The sequence below is a fragment of the Convolutriloba macropyga genome, chromosome 4 (assembly GCF_964194025.1).
Source record: "Convolutriloba macropyga chromosome 4, txConMacr16.3, whole genome shotgun sequence".
NCBI lineage: Eukaryota > Metazoa > Xenacoelomorpha > Acoela > Convolutidae > Convolutriloba > Convolutriloba macropyga.
Window position 1 is genome coordinate 4,491,572 of NC_134471.1, and position 16,707 is coordinate 4,508,278.

At 32.2% G+C, this 16,707-nt stretch overlaps 1 protein-coding gene across 1 annotated transcript in view; it reads left to right on the forward strand.

Annotated features, from left to right (window-relative positions):
- Nucleotides 1-16,707, forward strand: part of LOC142337955 (voltage-dependent calcium channel subunit alpha-2/delta-3-like) — a 202,868-nt gene that overhangs the window by 28,498 nt on the left and 157,663 nt on the right. The window contains exon 3 of the mRNA XM_075387588.1: nucleotides 16,466-16,547. Within this exon, the coding sequence (XP_075243703.1) occupies nucleotides 16,466-16,547 (82 nt within the window). The remainder of the gene's footprint in view (nucleotides 1-16,465; nucleotides 16,548-16,707) is intronic.

Sequence of the window (16,707 nt, forward strand, 5' to 3'; positions counted from 1 at the left end):
AGAAAGTAACAGATACATCTAAAAACCAATTATTCGGTTAAAATTTGCCAGAAAACGGTTTCGAATTGTGTCCAAGTAAATGAAACCAGGGACTGTTCATTAACGCCATTATATTTAATTAACTGCTCTTATCATCAAACCTAGTGCAAACCCGTTTTAATTCTCTAGTATGAGATGAAACGCAAAAAAGTTTTTTGAATTTTTCAAATTTTTTTTAAATAATATTTAAATGAAAAATAACAAAAGATTTATGAAATCTCAAAATAACAGAGCCACAACACCACCAATAAACAAAAACTATTATTAACACAAGGTTTTTTTCCAGAGAGAAAGCCTTTTCTCTTTATATTGGAGACTATGTTGCATATTGTCAGAAATGAGCTGACAAAAATGCCGAACATCAGGAAGTTTTAATTGTTAGAACCAAATGTTCAAAAAATTTAAAAAACCTAAATTTTTTAACTGAAGTAAATGAAAAAACTCTTTAACTTCATGGGACGCCAATCGTGCCTCAAATTGGTGGAGCCTTAGTTCTTTAGAAGTTTACAAAAACACAATGTTGAAGACTTTAAAACCATAAGCTCTCAAGTGAACTGGTTATGACTGTTTATTGGAGGTAATTTTGAAAATCAGCAAGCTCTTGTATAAAGCGGACTATGCAAAAAAGACAACGGAAAAGACCACAACCAGTGATCACTTTTTTTTAAATTCTGAAAGCACAGCACCATAGCTCTAAAACCATCAGCTGCAACAAAAAACAAACCGAAAAAAATGATTGCTCTGCACAAAGTGGATGACAGAAGTCATTAATAAGACAAAGATACTAGTTGTCAAAAATAAAAACAGAAAGGGGGAGAATTTAAAAGTTCGGTCAAATTTTTCAAATAAACAATGATCAAAGGCATTAATAACATTTGAAATTAACTGACATCATGAAATTCAATTTTATGTGTCCAGAGGAAAACATTGAGACTTTGACTTGCCTTTATCGAGAATGTGGGATAACACTGCAAAATGCAAAAAAAAACAAATATTGAAAAACAAAAAATTTGATTATATTTTGAAGAAAACGGTTTCGAAGTCTGAACCAATACACTATTCACTTAAAAATTCTATGTGTACACATGTTTTATATTTCAAACGTTATGCGAGTTGTTATCGAAATGGAAATCGAACAAGGTAAAAAAACAGCTTCCGAACTCGACCATTGTCCAAAAGTCAAAATCAATATTTTTTACAACCCGTGTTATTGAAGAAATGAAGCATGCCAATACTTAAAACGGATAAACTCTAGAAAGACTTTATTTTCACTCACCAGAAGGATGATGCGGTTTATTCTTCTAGTTGAGACAAAGCAACTGGTTGACAGAATTCGAAATAAAAGGCTAAATTCAAAAGGAAACTGAGATTTTCTTCTTTTAATGAGAACACATTTTTGAAGGCTGAGAAACCATGAAGTTGTCTGTGAAAACAAATTGTATGATTATGAGGCTTCTTTTTGACTAAAAAACGTGCAGGCGTGTTAGTTGAAAATTTATAGGAAACGTTTCCTGTCTGTACTAAATGGGAAAAAACCAAAAAAATTCCAATATAAATTTTTAAAAAGAAGACATGGCAAATTTTTTCACTGGTAGCCAATGAAGATAATTTGGCTACAAAATGCCAATATATCAGAATTGAGACCTAAAAATTTTCACAAAATCTTAAACCTCACAAATATTTAGACGTTGAAAACAAAATTTCAGACGTATAAATTCAATATCCGACGCTGTAGGGGCATTCTAATTTTACCAATCACAACTCTCTGCGATTGATATATACATCGGACAAAATTGATTGAACAAAATACCCATTTGAGGATTTAGTTCCTCCCCCACCAATGTGGGTCGGAAAAATTTATAATTTTGGAGTGTGGATAATATTGACTATGTACTGCCTCCCTAATGTTTTAATGTTTTTAATTACTTACCAGTTTGAAATAATTCCGCTGAAGGTAAATTTTTAACATCCTCGAATATACATTTATATATATATATATATATATAAATCTATATATATATATATATATATATATATATATATATATTAATGAATGATCTATGAACTTTTTTGAAGGCGGTTTTATATTGGCAGCCTCTTTTAAAGTACTTAACAGATATCTTTTTATAGCAGTTTAAAAAACTCACACCCATTGGATTTCTATATAAAGGTCAAAGGCGTTTTTTAAAAGTTTCTCGGAATTGAAATCTCCTATAAGTTCCCGAGCTACAAACCAAGTAACCAACAATATTCTCAGCACATTATTAGATATTAACTCTCTAGTGTGTAATCTGGTCTTGAATGCATTTTTGTGAAATTTTAATTCACCTCAATTTTTGTCAGGTTTGCTTTTGAGCTATAGAATATGGAAAAAAAACTTCAAAAAGGAGCCATGTAATGGAGTTGGCACTTTCAAGAATTTTTATATACAACTTTTTTAAAGGCTTGCTATATTCATACCGGCTGGTCGGATCTTTTTCGTAAAAATTTCTAAAGCTTTTAATTTGTTTTTTTTTTCAATATTATAAGTCGTCTATGCATATGAAACTAAAGTAAACAGTTGTTATTTTTTATTTTGTTTTTCAATATCACCACCTGGATCGAGAAAAAACGGTTAACATGTAAAAACTTGCAACTTTCTTGCAAAAAATGGTTAAAATATGAGAACTTACTTGTCGAATAGTTAACTATTAAGAAATTGCTAGTCGAACTGCTAACTTAAATTTCTTTCTTTGAGCCGAACTCTGGTTGTTTATTTCAATTTAATATTCCGACTTTTACCGTTGAAGCCTCTTGGGAATTAGTTGCGTAGTGCTTAAGTTTGTATAACATAATATCATGTTACCAATGTTGACAAAACTGCTACTTTTCACTTTTATCAGCTCAAGAGGTCCCATCATTGAAATTCATTTAAATGAAACTAGATCAATGCAATTTTTTGTTTACACTTAATGGCAAAAAGTCTGACAGAACGAAAAACAGTTGGAAACCGAATGCATTTTTGAGATTGTTCCTAATTGACTTTGAGTGAAGTTTCATCTTCACTCGTCAGAATTTCCATCAAAACAAATTGTTTACCCTTCATTTTTGTATATATTTTGTCATTTTATTATTTTTTGTTTTTAATATCAGTTTTACCAAAATGACAACAGAAAAGAATGCAGATATCCTATAGTGATCATGCGAAATTTAGAGCTGTAATTTGAGCAATTTACTGAAATATTTTATCATGCAGTGTCAATTTCATGGTATTTTCTTTCTTCTGTCGGTGCGCAGAGCACGTGCAGATTCATATCTTGCGTCGTTTTATTGTCTTTTGCTACAGTATAGGCAAAATAGTTTTCTTGTGAGAACTTATGTTCTAAGAACATATGTAAGAATATTTGTTTCAAATCAAATCCTCAAATTGTGAGATTTTTGCAAGTCATGGCGTAAGTTCTGCCCTTATCCAGAATGTGTGATAGCACTGGAAAATGCAAAAAAAGACAATTACAGACAAAACAAAAAACTCAATTATATTTTGAAGAAAACTGTTTCGAAATCCAAACCAATACCAATATAATATTCACTTAAAATTTCAATGTGTACACATGTTTTGTATTTCAAGCGGTATGTGACCTGTTATCAAAATGGAAATCGGACAAGGTAACAAAAGTCAAAAACAAATTTATGGACAACCCGTGGTATCGAAGCAATGAAGCAAGCTACTAATTAAAAAATAACCTCTAGAAAGACTTTATTTTTACTCGCTAGAAGGATGATGCAGTTTGTTCTCACCGAAACTAAGCAATTGGTTGACAGAATTGTTGAAGGCTTAGAAACCATGAAATTGTCCCTGAAAACAAGCTTTATGATCATGAGGCTTATTTTTAAATAAAAATCCTGAGGGCGTATTAGTTTAATTTTTTAGGAAACGTTTCTGATCTGTGATAAACGGGAAAAAAAGAATTGCAAAATTAAATATAAAAAAACAGCCTCAAACGAACCAAAATTTTTCTATCGTCAAAAACCACGAAAAGACCAAAAGTAGCCTGGATAAATTAACATGTTCAAATATAACAGCTTATTGTTCTTCTGGTAGCCAATGTAGATACTTTCGCTACGAAATGCCAATATATCAGAATTGAGAGCTAAAATTTTTAACAAAATTTTAAGCTTCACTAATAATTAGAGCTGAAATTCACAAATTGTCAAGCTAAAGTTGTCGGAACAAAAGACTGAGGAAGCCTCCTCTTGGTCTTTAGGCGAAATCAACAGCACTATTCTTAATAAAATTAAGAAAAATTTTTGCAAAAATTCCCTAAAATGTGATGAAAAACAATGGCTATCTTTCCAATTTTCACAAATATTTGAACCCGGATATCTGCTAAGAGAAACGATAATCCAAATCATTTCAAATTCCATATTCGACGCTGTACGGGCTTTCTAATGTAACCAATCAGAACTCTCTGCGATGAATATATAGATCTGACAAAATTGACTGAAAAAAACCCATTTGAGTATGTACTTCCTCCCCCACTACTGTGGGTCGGAAAAAATAATAATTTTGAAGTTATAATACTATTGACCCGGTACCGCCTCGTTAATATTTTAATGTTTTTAAACACTAACCAGTTCGAAATAATTCTGCTGAAGGTAATTTTTTAATATCCTCGAATATATATATATATATATATATATATATATATATATATACATATATAAATATGAGTGATCTAAGAACTTTTATGAAGGGTTTTATATTGGCAGCTTCTTTTAAAGCACTTAACAATTGTCCTATTTTAACAATTTAAAGAACTCTTATATATCACCCATTGGCTTTCTATATAAAAGTCAAAGGCATTTTTTAAGGGTTTCTTAGAATTGAGATCTCAAAGATATTCCCGGGCTTCAAACCGAGTAACCAGCAGTAACTAGGCACATTATTAGATATTAACTCTTTAGTGTTTAAGCTGGTCTTGAATACATTTTTGTGAAATTTTAAATCACCTCAATTTTTGTCAGGTTTGTTTTTGAGCTATGGAATATGGAAAAAAAAACTTCGAAAAGGAGCCATGTAATGGAGTTGGCACTTTCAAGAATTTTTATATACAACTTTTTTAAAGGCTTGCTATATTCATACCGGCTGGTCGGATCATTTTTCGTAAAAATTTCTAAAGCTTTTAATTTGTTTTTTTTTCCAATATCATAAGTCGTCTATGCATATGAAACTAATGTAAACAGTCGTTATTTTTATTTTTTTTTTCAATATCACCACCTGGATCGAGAAAAAACGGTTAACATGTAAAAACTTGCAAGTTTCTTGGAAAAGATGATCAAAACAAAGAACTTAAATGTCGAATGGTCAACTATTAAGAAATTGTCTGTCGAACGGCTAACTTGTAAGTTTTTTGCGATTTCTTTCTTTGAGTCAAACTCTAGTTGGTTAATTGGATTTAACATTCTGCCCTTTACCGTAGAATCCTCTCGGGAAGGTTGCTTAGTTGCGTAGTTGTTAAGTTTTTATAACATAATATAATGTGACCGAAGTTGATAAAACTGCTTCTTTTCGTTATTACCATCTCGAGAGATCCCACCATTGAAATTAATTTAATTAAAACTAGATCAATGCATTCTTTTTGTTTATACTTAATGGCAAAAGGTTTGACACAATGGAAACCAGTTGAGAACTGACTGCATTTTTGAGATTGTTCCTAATTGACTTTTAGTGAAGTTTCTACTTCATATGTCAGCATTTCTATCAAAACAAAGTGTTTACCCTTCTTTTTTTGTATCGTTTTTGAGATTTTTTACATCAGTTTTTATCAAAAAAACAACAGAAGGGAATGCAGATATCCTTTGGTGATCATGCGAAATTTAGAGCTGTAATTTGTGCATTTGATTGAAATAGTTTATCATGCAGTATCAGTTTCATGGTAATTTTTTTCTTCTGTCGGTGTGCAGAATACGTGCACATTCATATCTCGCGAAGTTTTATTGTTTTTTGCTACAGCATAGGTAAAATGGTTTTCTTGTGAGAACTTAAGTTCTAAGAACATATGTATGTGTTTCAAATCAAATCTTCAACTTGTAAGAATTTCGTAAGTCGAATGGTTAACTTTCAATAGCTTTTTAAATCGCATGGTTAACTTATAAAAACCTGCGAGTCGAATGCTTGGCTTCTAATAAATTCCAAGTTTTCGAATGAAAAACTTGCAAGGTGATGCGTCGGCATGTAAAAACTTGAAGTTTTTACAATTGTACCTTTCGAATTCGACCCGGGTGTAGTTCCTCGACCTCTTTACCTGTTTTTTTTTCTTTTTTCTCATTTTTCATTCTGGTAAGGTTCTGCAAATAATTTTTTATAGTTTTTTTTTCAAAAATTTGTTGATGTTACTTTTCCTCATTGCGTTCTGCAAATAAGTATTTAAGTATATTTATCAAAATCGGGTCTAATTATATACTCTTGAAAGTTCGCTTCGTCACTTTTTAAGGCCTCGTTGACTTTTTAATAAACTCGAACACCAGCTTTATATTAATCGAGAAAATTTCTGTCTTGATTAACTATTATTCAGGTTACAAGAGCGGTAGTTGAGTAAAATTGAATTACCCCTCAATAAAACACAACAGAGATTTCGCTCTAGTGTTATTAAATCTTTTCTTTTGTATTAGATCACTCTTACGTAACTTTTCAATTACCAATTTTTCAACTTGACTGATTTTGTGTGAAAAGGAAACAAAAAGGCTAACATTTTCAAAGTGTGTTCTAGCAAACATAAAATAAATGGAAAACATGTACGGCGTATTGAGGATAAGGAAATTCAATAATTGAGTTCCAGGCCTTTGAACAGCAATTGGTTGATTGATTTTTTAAGTCGGTGATAAAGTGAACATGTTTACAATTGCCATGTTAACATAACAAAAAGCGACATGTGTTATTTGTTCTCGGAACTGTATTGAATTCAAAGCAAAATTGAAAGCGCCAGTTACATTTTCAAGGCTGTCGTTGATCTTTTGCTTCTATCAAAAAATGTTCCAACGCATCACCAAAAATCATATTTTAACAAATATTATTTAACGCTTTTTCTTAGTAATTTGTGTACTCAGAAAAATCCCTATAAAATTTTTTTCGATGGGTGCAAAAAAAATGAATATTTTTAGATGAACGCGAGAAAAATTTTACTTTAGTTCCAGAAGATCGAAGCTAGAAAGACAAATTTTCTGATGCTTTAGATTGAATTCACGGATATTTTGTCTTGGAATGAACACTATTAAAAAGATCTTGGTGACCTTGAGTGTGATTTTTAGGGGAATATACAAAGTTATTTCTATCTATATTTTCAGCAGCATTCATCACAGTTTGGTTAATTGTTTTACTTACCTGATTTTGGATTTCATCAAACTTAAGAACCGTTAAAACTTGAGTGAATTTTCAGATTTACAGCTAAAACGGTCCCGTACCTAACTGTCAGAGTAATTCAGTACTGAATCAAGAGGTTTTCAGAAAAAATTCAGTTCTGATTCAGAGACTGTTCATGTCACATTTGGCTCTGAAATTCTCTGATTCAGACTCTGATTTTTTTCTCATTCAGACTCTGAATCAGACTCTGAATTATTCTGATTCAGACTCTGATTCAGACTCTGAATCAGGCTCTGAATCAGACTCTGATTTTTCTCTGAATTGGGGTAAATTCATAACTATGTTCGTGAGCCAAGCCAGATTTTACCAGGTCCTTAAAAAATACAAATTCATACAATACTTGTAGAAAGTGAAGAAATTTATATAATAGGTTGTCGGAAATTTTGTCTCATGTCAAGTTGAAACTGACTTTTTGAGATTTTTCAGTATGCTCTGTGTGGTTTAAACCCTCCTCCTTTTCATTCCGGCCTGGGGACCGGCACTGTAGTTACTCAGCGGAGTTACTGAAATTAACTATAGGAAAACTGATATAGCATGGTAAAAAACCAAGCTTTTAAAGTTTTCCAAAACAAAAACAAGACAAAATTAAACATCAAATAAAGACAAAACTAGGTAAAAAAAACATCATATAACTCAAAGATTGTCTGAAATAGCCCAGACAACTAGAGAAAAATGCAATATTTCACAGTACCAATAAAAGCTATTTTAAAATTGATTATAGAGAAAATTGCAACTTCTTTAAATAATGACTTTTTGAACTTTTTTCAAATAAACGTATTCTGGCCATTTCTTTTGCAGATTCACAGTTCACATAGCCCATGCAACTGGTTCTCAACCAAAAATGCCGAAAAAATTCAATATTTCACAATACCACTAAATTTCGGAGTACTGAATTTCGGGTGACACCAATTTGATCCAAGAATGCTATTATATAGAAATTTGCCCTTATATAAATTTTTGACCAGGCAATTCTAAAAGACGAGCTCAAAAGCCAAAGCAAGGAGAGTGTTGTACCAGCAAAATATCAGCAGCCGTTAGTGTTGATGAAGTAACTTTTTAGATATAAACAAATTTTGAAGATCTCATTTTTTGCCTCCCAGCATTGACTCAGTTCTCGAGAAATTGCTCGAATAAAAGCTCCGAACGCCTTCTTAGCGTTGCTCTGGGAAACAGTTAGGTCCATTAAAAATATACATCGATTGCCCTGAACCTTTACAACTAGGTGGGAAAAATCTTTCCATCTAGCGTTGAAGGCTTTTTAAGATTTAGAAGTTTACGTAAACACCACGTCACTAGAAGCTCCATGATTTCCTTAGAAAAATATGGCAGTTTTTTTAAAACCAATGGTCATTATCAATAACAGTAATTGCTGCTGGACGGAAAAGGACAATGGCACCCGTAGATATGACTATATGACTTGATCAAGACTTTTATACAAAATAACTACTTTAATTTTCTCCCTCAATTATTATCAATTACTCTGTTAGTCATCTCCTTTTAGTAAATGAATTGACCAATGCGAGCACGAGCAGTTCAATATTAACAAAATGGGACTATGGGATTACTGTTCGATGTAGTATTTGGGCGAAATAATAACAAAAAATTGTGAAGCAAACAAGAAAATTTTTTATAGTAGATGACAAATCTGGTAATTTTGATTAGAAGGTACAAGCTTTATGATAAATAGTCAATAACTACCTTCTGCCTATCTGCTGCTCTTACTGTGTGACAGTTCCTCCATCATTGACTTAACCGATGGAAATTTTGTGTGTGTTTGCAGTGCTGGGAATACTTTCTGATTTTCATTCTGATTCAGAGGTAATTCAGAAATGCATTCTGAATTTTCTTCTGATTAAGAAGAATTCAGAGGACATAGATTCTGAATTTTGCTCTGATTCAGAGAGGTTTCAGAATCATTACAGAAACTGTTCTGAATGGGTTCTGAATCAGTACTGAAAGGTAAAATTAATCTGAAAATGTTCTGATTCAGTTCTGATGCCCACTGAATGTACGGTACGGGGTACTACCGTTCAGTTTAAAAAATGTTTCTCTTATTTTTCCTTGATATTTTCGTCTTTTGTGCTTTTCATGATAATTTGGTTGACAAAATATGTTATCTTTAACTAAAACATGGACATTATTACTGAGATGATTCGATCTTTGATGGGTCAGTTTCGTTCTCGAAAAGAAATGATGTTTTTGTTATTTTTGTATTACATTTTGCTGTTTTGTCCTTCTGCTTTTTTGTTGTTTCACGAAATCTTATTTACATTGTTGGTCGCTCCATGAACAAGACGAGCGTCATAAGGCCTTTGAGAGAGAGATTAAAACTTGTAGAGATTTTTTAAGCTATAGTTTTGTTTTTTATTCGCACTTTTTTTTCTTTTTCGTCGGTTATTTTCGGTATTTATTGTTTCGTTTTAGTTTTTTGTAAATTGCTAGGCTCAATGGCAACTGAGTACATAGCACATGGAATTTTGATTTTTTTTGATGCTGTTACACTTATTTTTTGTGGCAGATTTTGGAGCCCGTTTTGAATATTTCTACTGTTTTTTTGTGAATGCATTCGGGTGCAATAAAGAATTTTTTATTGATTCAAAATATGTTATGATCACAATTGAACATCTCGTTTAAGATGTTTCTTAACGCATTGCCTTTTAAGAGTCCATAGATTTGGATTGTATTGGTCTTTTTTAAGGATCTGTTCACACTTCTCAATACCAATGAGAGGTCAAATTAGAGACGTGATTTCATTCAAGCGGTAGTTGTAAAAGGGGCAGCATGGTCATTAGTTTCGAAGAGCAATTTTATACCAAATTTTCTTTAAAAAGGAGTGAGAATGCGGTCTTGGGCCAAATTTTCAGTTTTGAAAATGCGTTATTTTTGCAAGTGCCGGAGTTTGGCTCCTTTTTCAGTCTTTTCCTCTTGTGTACTACTGAAAATTTTTTATGTGTTCTAGTTGCGTCTCTTTGCAAATTTTTCAAGCCATGAACCAGGAGCTAATTCCTTTGATGACTCTGAAACCATTCATCGTCATGAAATACTACTGATTTCTTTTGGATGTTTGCCCGTCTATCTTATCATTTTTAACCTCATTCCACTTACTCTCAATAATGACAGCTCTCGTTGTGTGCCATTGTGTCTTACATGAATCAATTTAATCGTTTAGGCTCGTAGATATTTGTTTCTTTGACTAACACATTTTGTAGTGAAAAAAATATTAGCGAATTTTTGAAATTTGCCTGTTTGTGTTTTCCATTTTGTCTTATCATTTACACTTATTTGGGGAAATTTCATTGGCTGCTAGACAGTCCTTATTGAAACTAAATAATGATTGAAGTTTTGAGATAGTGGCTTTTGTGACTTCGACACTATTTTTTTTTTCAAAAAATATTTGCCAATGATTGAGTGTTGTGTGTATTTAGAGTGCATTTTTATCTCATCTACTTATTGCATTAATGACACATCTTACTGATTGCTATTGAGGTATACATGGATCTAATTAGTCCTTTGATCTCATAGCATTGTCTTTAATGACTGTGACACTAAATATTTTCTATAAATTAATTTTTGGTTTTTGAGTTCTTCGCGTTTTTCTTGCTTATCTATTGGTGTTGTGCCTAAATCTCAATATTGAGTTTTAATTGGCATTGAAGTGCAAACTGACTTCATTTTTATAATTCATCTTATTTTCAGCTATTGTTTCTAGTTTTTTTGACGACTTAGACACCTATTGTTCGGATATATTTTTTGTTGGATTTCTAAATCTTTCTTTTATTTGCTGTTATTGTTGTGTTTCGATCCAATGGAATTTTAAAAGATTTCCACTCTAAATTTGTATACTATGCTGTGTTTAATGGTTTTGTTAAATGGATACGTTTTTTTGGTAGAAGCCTTTAAAATTCAAAATTTTTCTGATTTTTGTCAAATTTGTTTTTTGTGCGTTTTTTTACTTTGTCTCCCATTGATTTCGTCAAGGTTGTTGCATGGTGTACGAATCCTAAGGATTTGTAGAGTGAATAGTTATATTAAGTGTTATTGTTGATGATGTTTTCGACACAAGTTTTTGGAAAAATAAATATTTTTGAATTGTTTTCGGTTTTTATTTATTTTTGCGCATTTAAAGATATCTGCTTTGTTTACTGACAAAGTTGGATGTTGCTGGAAAAATGTTGATGACCAGGTCATTAGCTAATTCATTTTTTTTTGTATTTCGGGATTTGTCCAGCTGTTTTATTTTTTCACAGAAGACAATTTAAGATTGTTCCGCAATTAGTAATGAATGATATACTAGTTTATCACCAATCATTGCAGGCTTAGGAAACTTGAAGCCTTAGGTATATTGAAAATGTTTGAGTTATCAAGTATTCAGGTTCATTGAACTTTCGCTTTGATTCAGATTACGTTGACTGAGGTCACTACTCCCTGCATCAATTTTCCTAAAGTACATAATCATCTTTGCATTAAGCTTTCGGGGTAAAAGAGGGTTCACACAATTGCACGACCTTATACAATTGAAAGCATTGTTTATATCTTAAAAAGACGTTGTTGTTAGCTGAAAATTTGATTCAGAAAATACAATTATATTTTTCAGATTAACGGCACAATAAATGTTTCAAATTTAGAGTGACATTCATGTCCTAAGAGCATTTTCCCTCAAATCATTGAATCGATTTCTGTCATTCTTTTTTATTCCATTTTTAACTCCCTTAAGAAAATCAATTATGCGTTCGCACTGCTTATCGGATGCGTTCACCAGTCAGTACCTGTTAACAAAACATGCGCTCACATCTTGTTCAAGCGTTTTAACAACGCATTAGTGACGGAGATGTGAACAGTTTCGCGTTAACACTTTTGGTCACTTGATTAAGTGTCAATATTGCCAAAGTCCACACTTTCACTAAACCGAAAAATCTTATAGCCTAACCTTGTACATGACAAATCTGATTTTGTTAATTTTTTTCGTCAGCATTTAAAAAGTTGGCAATTTGCCCTCAAAATTTAAGTTTAAAAATTGATAATAGACAATTAGTTCGGCTTGAAACATTCCATTTCGAAGCAAAGAATAGGAACTATATGTCTTAAATCCCAGGAATCCTTTAACATAGTTTTTGAGAAGTATTCGGCGTAAATGCTATTATGTTAATTTTTCCATTAGGTAATTTTAGTTTGAAATTACACGGCTAGAATAATGGAATAATAGTTAGGCTTGAGTGAACGAAAGGTGTGCATTAAATATTTACAAAAGACTTTTTAAGCACTTTTTCCCCTTGGGGTCTGGGGGTCCAAAAGGCAGTGAATTGGAACAAAACATGAATAAAAATGAAGGAAACAAGGAATTGAATTGATTACAAGCAGTATATTCCTTTTGTATTTTTCTTTTCAGTTCTTTCTTTGTTGTACCTACTGCATCTAAGCACAATACGAAATGGTGACAACAAGACGCCAATTTTTTAAGAAACACTTCCAGCAGAAAATGTTCTGATTTAAGTGACAGAAAACATAGAATGACAAAAAATTTATGCAAGCTTCAAGAGGTTCCCAAGTCCATAATAAACAAGGCATTTGGGCTGATTGATGGAATTGATTGAGAATTCTTTTTGAAAATAACTCAACACAGGAATATATTTTTGCCTCAAGGTTTACTGCGAGGTCAGAGAATACATATCTGGAAACGATGCAAAACGTCACGTGACAATCTATATTGAATATTTGGCATATTATTTAACAAAAATTGGAATATTTAACAAATTTAGGGACATTTTATCACACCGGACAGCGAAGAACTGACAGGTTATTTATCGAAAACTTATTTCTATTGAAAGGCTATTTAATCCGATTGACTTTAGGACGGCCAAGTCAAGAAAAACTCACCAGTCAAGCAGCAAATATAGCCTCTCAATTGCAACAAAGTTTTGTTAGATAATCTGTCAGTTGTTCATTGTCCGGTGTGACAAAAAAGTCCACAGATTAAAGCACTGCTTCAAATCAAATTTAAAATAAAGAAAAACCATTGCATTTAATTGACGAAACGATTGCAAACAGTTTCATAAATCACCAGGCACTTGTCAGTTTTTTCAGAATTGAAAAATATTGACGGAAGCAAATATTTACGGTCGTGGATTCGACAGTTGGGTAAAATTTGTGAAATTAGTTTCCCAAATATTTCAAGCCTTTTCAAACATACAGAAAATAACATATAATTCTTCTGAAACTGACTGTTTAAGCTCTTCGGCCTAAGTGTTGCATACTAAGACAACTTTTCAACAATATTTGTATTTATGAGAGTCGCACTCATGGTGGCAAATCAATCTCTTAACATACATTACAATTCGCGCCATTGGCAGTCAAGTTTTGGAAACGGGAAATCCCTCGCTATAAATAATATTGGAAGAGAATGTCGACCACTTCTGACTTCTTCAATAAAATCAACATTAATCAGGCAATAAAGTTCCGACTTACAAAAGTTGAAAGGATTTGGGGGACCGAAATGCATAAAGCAACTTGGTTCATGTACACGGACATCTAAAAGGCAGTTTTTCTAAGCCTCAATCTTATGAGATTAGGTATTTTACTTGTACTTTTCAGCATTTGTTAGAAAAAGCCTTTTTCTCTTAGCTCTCCATTACATTGCAGAATACACATTTGTTCGAATATATATATATATATGTATATATATATATATATATATATATATATATATATATATATATATATATATATATATACAAGGCAAATCGCTGTTTTACGCATATATTTTCGCACATGTTTTAAGATCAGGAAAGTAAGAGAGCGCGAAAAAGTGCGATACGCTCAAATTTCGGTATATAGGTCTCTAGTTTTCGTATTTTACAGTGTGCAAATCCTAGCAACAAGTCTAATGGATTCTAATCCTTTGATATCGTCACTCTTTTTCGTACGTTTGATGTCGGCGGCTATCACTCTATTTGAATTTTTTTCAGAAAAGGGTCTTGTTTTAACCGAAGAATTTTTATGAAATTATTAAGTCGGATTAATTGATAACCAAAACGTAACAATTTGAAATTCGGACAATTAGTAACAAAACGTAACCACTATGATGACAAAAGTATGACCCAATAGGTACAAAATTAGCGACGCCATTTGGGGGATTAGTCGCCGATTTTTGATCAATAATTGAACATTGTTCAGATAATTTTCTATTTTCATCAAATAGTGTAGGTAAATTTACATTTTGGAGCCTAAATTAGTGTACGTCATCAAGCTAAAGCGAAACGAAGAGCTACACAAAATTACTTTATTTTTTAAAAAAAAGAATTTTGATTCCCATTTTATGCATATACATAGAACAAGATGAAGTTGAGTTTAAATTCGAATAAGGAACTTCAATGACTTTTGAAAACAATTTATAGTTGTTGTAGAAATGTTTCGAAGGAATTCAAGTACCAGAGCTTGAAAGTTAGCTTCATTCGCAATTTTTACGAGTAGAATTGATACTAAAGTTGGCATTGAATAGTGAACGATTTTTTTATTTACAACTTCGCTTTTACGTAAAATATCCCCTAGAATCGCAAATCCCAATGAGCAAAAAATTGTTTCTGAAATAGAAGGTGTATCGAGCATACACTCTCGAAATAATTGTCACTTGATTGTTATTGGTAAAGAGTATTCAATCACAAGATTCAAAAGAGTTGTTAATTTTGATGCTATCTTTCATTGGTTTTAAACCGAATTGCCCAAATTGTAGTAAATTTAATAGCTAATAAAAATGGCAGTTTTCTTCAGAATAATATATCCAGGTAACAATGGGACCTGTTTTGTCCAGTGTTATAAATTGACCATTCCAGTTGATGAGGTGAAATTGGCAGTTTTCTGATTTAAGTTTTCCTATCCTGTCTTGTTTTCTCAACTAGGAAAATTGTATTTGGCTCACTTTTCAGTTTTGGTTTTAACTGTTCTAGAAGAAAAAGGAAAAAAGGAAGAAATTGCATATTGCAATTTTTGAAAAGTTTGCGCAAAGTTTTAATTTTTGTCAAGTTTTATAATTAATTTTTATAACTCAAATGATATCCTCTAGTGAGTTCCAGAAATCATTACTGCTTTGCGATTCTTTTAAATCAAAAACAAAAATACATTTTTCGCATCTTTTTTTTGTAACACTTGTCATCACGTGATGACAATTTGCCAATGCGACGTCTTTCACGACGTCTTTCACCGAAGCATTACAATAATCGTTTGACCTGTAAGTAAGTAAATACATTTTTATCGATCTGTTTTGGATCCATCCACCTGTGTTTTATATGTTTCTCTGCTATTAGTTTTTTTCTCTTATTTAAGAGAACAAGTTACCAGAAAAGTAACTATCGTTTCTGGTTTCGCTCGCTTACGATCATTGCAGACAAAGTGTTGAACCAATCAATTTTACATTTTTTTCAAATTTTGGTTTACAGCAAATGTTGTAAATTGTCATCAAAGCACTGCTTTTCAATTTGCTTAAGCAAATTGAAAAAAAAATCATTGAGCAATTTGTAGTCATCATTTGTGGCTCAGCTACAATGCTGCATGCTCTAACACCTTGACAAGAAACTGCCGGAAATTAGACAAAATTAACTGCTACCAGAGACAAATGACATTCAATCAGAGCACTGCCACAGTGCCGGCCATAAATTCAAAACCCGACTGTGTGTTAAACTAATTGATCGTGAACTCAAATTGAAGACTCAATTGTACGGTTCCCTCACTGCAGCTATGTTGACATCGTAACTAATTAAACCGTTTCGCGAGTTGAACTGAGTGATTGTATAAACTGATTTAGTTATCAAAAATAACCAAGTGTTTTATAACCAAGTAACTTGGCAACTTACAATAAGTCAATTCAGTTTTGTATAACTCAATTTTGAATCTCATTTTTGCCTAATGTGTCTAAGATATCTGCAGGCGTAAAAGCTGACCCCAATCCGAGCACGTTGTTGATTTCGGTGAAATAGTATAATTAATTTTAAAGATGTTTAGATGGTTATGAAGGACTGGATATGGAGTGTGTTTTAGAGTGAAAGAACTGGGACAGGAACTGGCTCGATATTTTGGAACTACTCTGGGAGACCTTCTGGGAGCTGACAAATACGAACGAGTAGGTATCCGATGACAGAAAGCCTGAAATGCGCCAATTTTTCAAAAAGTTCAGCGCAAAAACCTTACATAATAATGCGCTGAAATGTGCTGAAACTTAGTAAGAATTGCGCTAAATTTTCTGCACATTTCTTGCAAAGTTTCAGCGCATTATTATGTAA